This window comes from Octopus bimaculoides, chromosome 26 (genome assembly GCF_001194135.2).
Source record: "Octopus bimaculoides isolate UCB-OBI-ISO-001 chromosome 26, ASM119413v2, whole genome shotgun sequence".
Taxonomy (NCBI): domain Eukaryota; kingdom Metazoa; phylum Mollusca; class Cephalopoda; order Octopoda; family Octopodidae; genus Octopus; species Octopus bimaculoides.
The window spans coordinates 26,440,423-26,444,377 of NC_069006.1; the positions used below are offsets into that span (position 1 = coordinate 26,440,423).

Consider the following 3,955-nt stretch of genomic DNA (forward strand, 5'->3'; position numbering starts at 1 on the left):
GTAAGTAAGAAAGAATGTGAAAGCAAAGGCATGTGGTATCAGTTTGGAGCATGGAATTTATGATTGAAATATAATTGCGGAGTTGTTAGAGTAAACAAGTGGGAGAGAGAGATAAGTTTTTCTGGGAAATGGGGAAATATAATTGTTATATATGTCGTTTAAGTAAGATATGCCAAGGAGACTTTTGTTTGAGTCACAGGTGTGAGTTTTGGTCGGTTGAGTCTTACTGATAAACCAACCCAACCACTGCAATTGTATATACCTCTTACAATACATCATCAGATGCAATTGTATCTCTACTATATATATATATATATATATATGTAATGTGTGTGTGTGTGTGTGTGTGTATGTTTGTATAGGAAATCCTTTAAGGAGAACCAAAACAGTGCCTGGCACATCTTTTCTTATTGATGCTGATGTAAATAATGGGGATGGTCGTGATGATGATGATGATGATGATGATGATGATAACTTTGTATCTTTCTGTTTCTTTTTGCAGGATGGAACGAAACTTTATGATGACATCGACCCAAGTCATGTTGGGTAAGTTTTCCCACTGTAGTAGTAGTAGTAGTAGTAGTAGTAGTAGTAGTAGTAGTAGTAGTAGTAGTAGTAGTAGTGGTGGTGGTGGTGGTGGTGGTGATAGTTATTGGTGTTGAGCCACAGGCCAGCAGCACTGGTTGAGCAGACCTATGATCATGGAAGGTTCCACTCTACACCAAGACACCAATCGCTGTCCCTTCTATACCTGAAATCTCTCAACTGGCACAAAGCCACGTCCTCTCAATACTACTCCTCCCCTCCCCATTTGAAGGGATTTCTGTCTTGCTAGGTACCTGGTGACCCTGTCAGTGCTGGTGCCACAGAAAAAGCACTCAGTCCACTTTGTCAAGTGATTGGTGTTAGGAGGGGGCATCCAGCCATAGAAACCCTGCCAAAACAGACAAATGGAACTTGGTGCAGTCTTCTGACTTGCCAGCTCCTATCAAACCATCCAACCCATGCCAGCATGGAAAGCAGATATTAAATTATGATGTTTACCGTGTCCCTTTTTTTTGGGTGTGATTTGAGATGGATTGGGGTCTTATTTTTTGCAAGGTAAGTGACCCTTTAGAGGTTGTTCAGTCTCAGTAAAACCTTAATCCATTAACTGCCAAATTCTTTTATTTATATTTTCTGGTTTTGCCAGGTGTCTTAGGAGTTAAAATAATTGACCTGGGGTTAAGTAACAGCCAAAATATCATTCCATGAACCAGTCAAATCTTCATTTAAGATTTTTTTTTAATTCATTTTTATCTTTTGTTTATTTATTTTTTAAAGGGAAACTTCCGATAACGAAGATTCTGATTTGTATGAAATTCCGGTCACCCAGACTTCGGAAGAGAGCAACCATGCTGTCGAGCCGATTGTTGAAGTGATCGAGTGTGGTAACCATGACGATGCCTCCTCAGAAGAAGCTGCTGTCTCCCCATCGACGAACCGACCGCCGTTGCCGCCACGAAAGGCCGTCACATCAGAACCGATCAGGTTAGAGGGTGGTCGCAAGAATGGCAACCGTCTGCTGTGGAGTTTACCCCCCCAGTTGCCTGCGAGGCCCCAGCTGGCCACCCGCAGGGAAATATATGCCATGATGTCGGAGAAATCAGAACACACGGACGACAACTCTGGTGAGTGACTGCTTTTGTTTGTTTGTTTGCTTTTGTTCTTTTAGTCTTTTTACTTGTTTCAATCTTTAGACTGTGGCCATACTGGGGCACTGCCTGAAAGACATTTTCTTGGGTCAAACAAATTGACTCCAGGACTTACATTTTGTCTTTTTTTTTAAAGCCTGGTGCTTATGTTATCGGTCTCTTTTACTGAACTGCTAGGTTACAGGGACATAAACACACCAACACCAGTTGTCAAATGGTGGCAGAGGAAAAATGCAGACACAAAGACGTGCACACACGCACACATACACACATACATACAGACGGACAAACAGACAGACAGGTAGATAGATAGATACATCCATCCATACATAGTTATGTATGCATACGATGGGCTTCTTTCAGTTTCCATCTACCCACTCCACTAACAAGGTTTTGGTTGGTCTGAGGCTATAGAAGAAGATACTTGCCCAAGGTGCAAGTGCTAAGATGAATTTATTCCACTAAAACCTCTTCAAGGCAGTGCTCCAGTATGACCATAGACTAATGACTGAAATAACTAAAAGATAAAAAAAACGACAGGTTTGTAAGAATAACTTTTTCTTGACGAATCAAGTGTTTTGAACATTAATTAGTCTGAAATCCTAAACGAAGGTTTTGCTTGAGATTATTTGAAAACATCATAGAAGCAGGGGCTGTTTCAGATGGGTTGTAATCAAAAGGGTTAACAGTGTGACCCTGTTTTAGGAGCACCAGTTGATGTTGTTTTATGGTCTTGTTTACTTTCCAGGCCCCGAATACCTGCACCGTAAGTGGATCATGAGTATCACACAACTCTCTGCTTACCAACGAGAGATGACCGACGCCCTTACGCAAATAAGGAAGGCAGGAAAGTGAAAGTAGATAGAGCTTAGAAAGAACCCTTCACTCTAGGCACCACTGTTGGGGCTCCTTCCTTGTACACACACACACACACACATGCACACCCACAAATGCTTATTGCCTTTCATCCTTTCGGGGTCAATTAAGCACCATTTCAGTACTACGGTCAATGTAATCAACTGCCCCTCCTGCAAAATTGCTGGCCTTGTGGCAAAATTTGAAACCATTGTTATTATTATAATTATTATTAATATTATTACAACTGATATTTCTTATAGTAATAATGTTGACGACTTTATTGTTATTAATTCTAGCATTTATAATTTGTTTATTGCTGTGATTACTATAACTACCACCACCACCACCACCACCACCACCACGAATGCCACTACCACAATCCCCACCACCACCATCCCTATTTCTACCTTTATTGTAGCCAATAGTTTCTATCTTTGGTGCCATTGTCTTTTTCGTTGTTTTTATTGCATCATCGTCACTGTTATCATTATTATCATTATTATCATTGTTATTATTATTATTATTATTATTATTATTATTATTACATTATTATCATTATTATTATTATTATTATTATCATCATTATTATTATTATTATTATTATTATCATTATTGATGTTTCTGATGAAAAGAGGATTATTAATTATTGATTACATTCAGCCATGTTTGTTTGTTTGTTGTTTTGTCCTTGATGTTGTTGTTCTCACTTTCACCCCCCCCCCCACTGCCACTGCTGTTATTAGGACAACAATAGCAACAACAAAACCATGAATTGAGTAAATACTTGAGAGGAAATTGACACCACCACCACCACCACCACCACGTGGTGGAGGTGGTGGTTGTAGTGGCGGTAGTGGTGGTGGGGTGCTGAGTGAGTGAGTGAGCAGTCCACCTTGTTGTCATGGTGACTGTCCCAACAAACCATGGTGACATGTGACTCAACTTACATCCAATCCTCTGCATCAAATATTTCCTGTTTCAATTCACTCCTTTTCCTCACTCACGTCTGTGTGTCTCTGCTTATGTGTGTGTGTATGTGTGCATGTGCACGCCCTTGTGTGTATAGTTGTGTGTGTGAGTGTGTGTGTATGTATGCCTTTGTGTGTACATATGTGTTTGTATGTGTGTATATATATGTGTGTGTATATGTGTATATATATAGATACGACAGGCTTCTTCCAGTTTCTGTCTACCAAATCCACTCACAAGGCTCAGGGTGTCACTCAGTGGGACTGAACCCGGAACCATGTGGTTGGGAAGCAAGCTACTCACCACACAGCCATGCCTGCACCTAAATACACACACACACACACACACACACACACACACACACACACACATCTTTTATTCATTACTTGTTTCAGTGACTGGATTGTGGCCATGCTGGGGCACCACCTTGAAGC

The 3,955-nt window shown here is 40.6% G+C and overlaps 1 protein-coding gene across 1 annotated transcript in view; it reads left to right on the plus strand.

Moving 5' to 3' along the window:
• The first annotated feature begins 128 nt into the window (after positions 1–128).
• The window catches only part of LOC106882118 (uncharacterized), a 27,860-nt gene continuing 24,033 nt past the window's right edge, over positions 129–3,955 (plus strand). Inside the window, exons 1-4 of the mRNA XM_052976949.1 lie at positions 129–201; positions 390–546; positions 1,324–1,670; positions 2,443–2,538. Coding sequence (XP_052832909.1) covers positions 129–201; positions 390–546; positions 1,324–1,670; positions 2,443–2,538 — 673 coding nt within the window. The remainder of the gene's footprint in view (positions 202–389; positions 547–1,323; positions 1,671–2,442; positions 2,539–3,955) is intronic.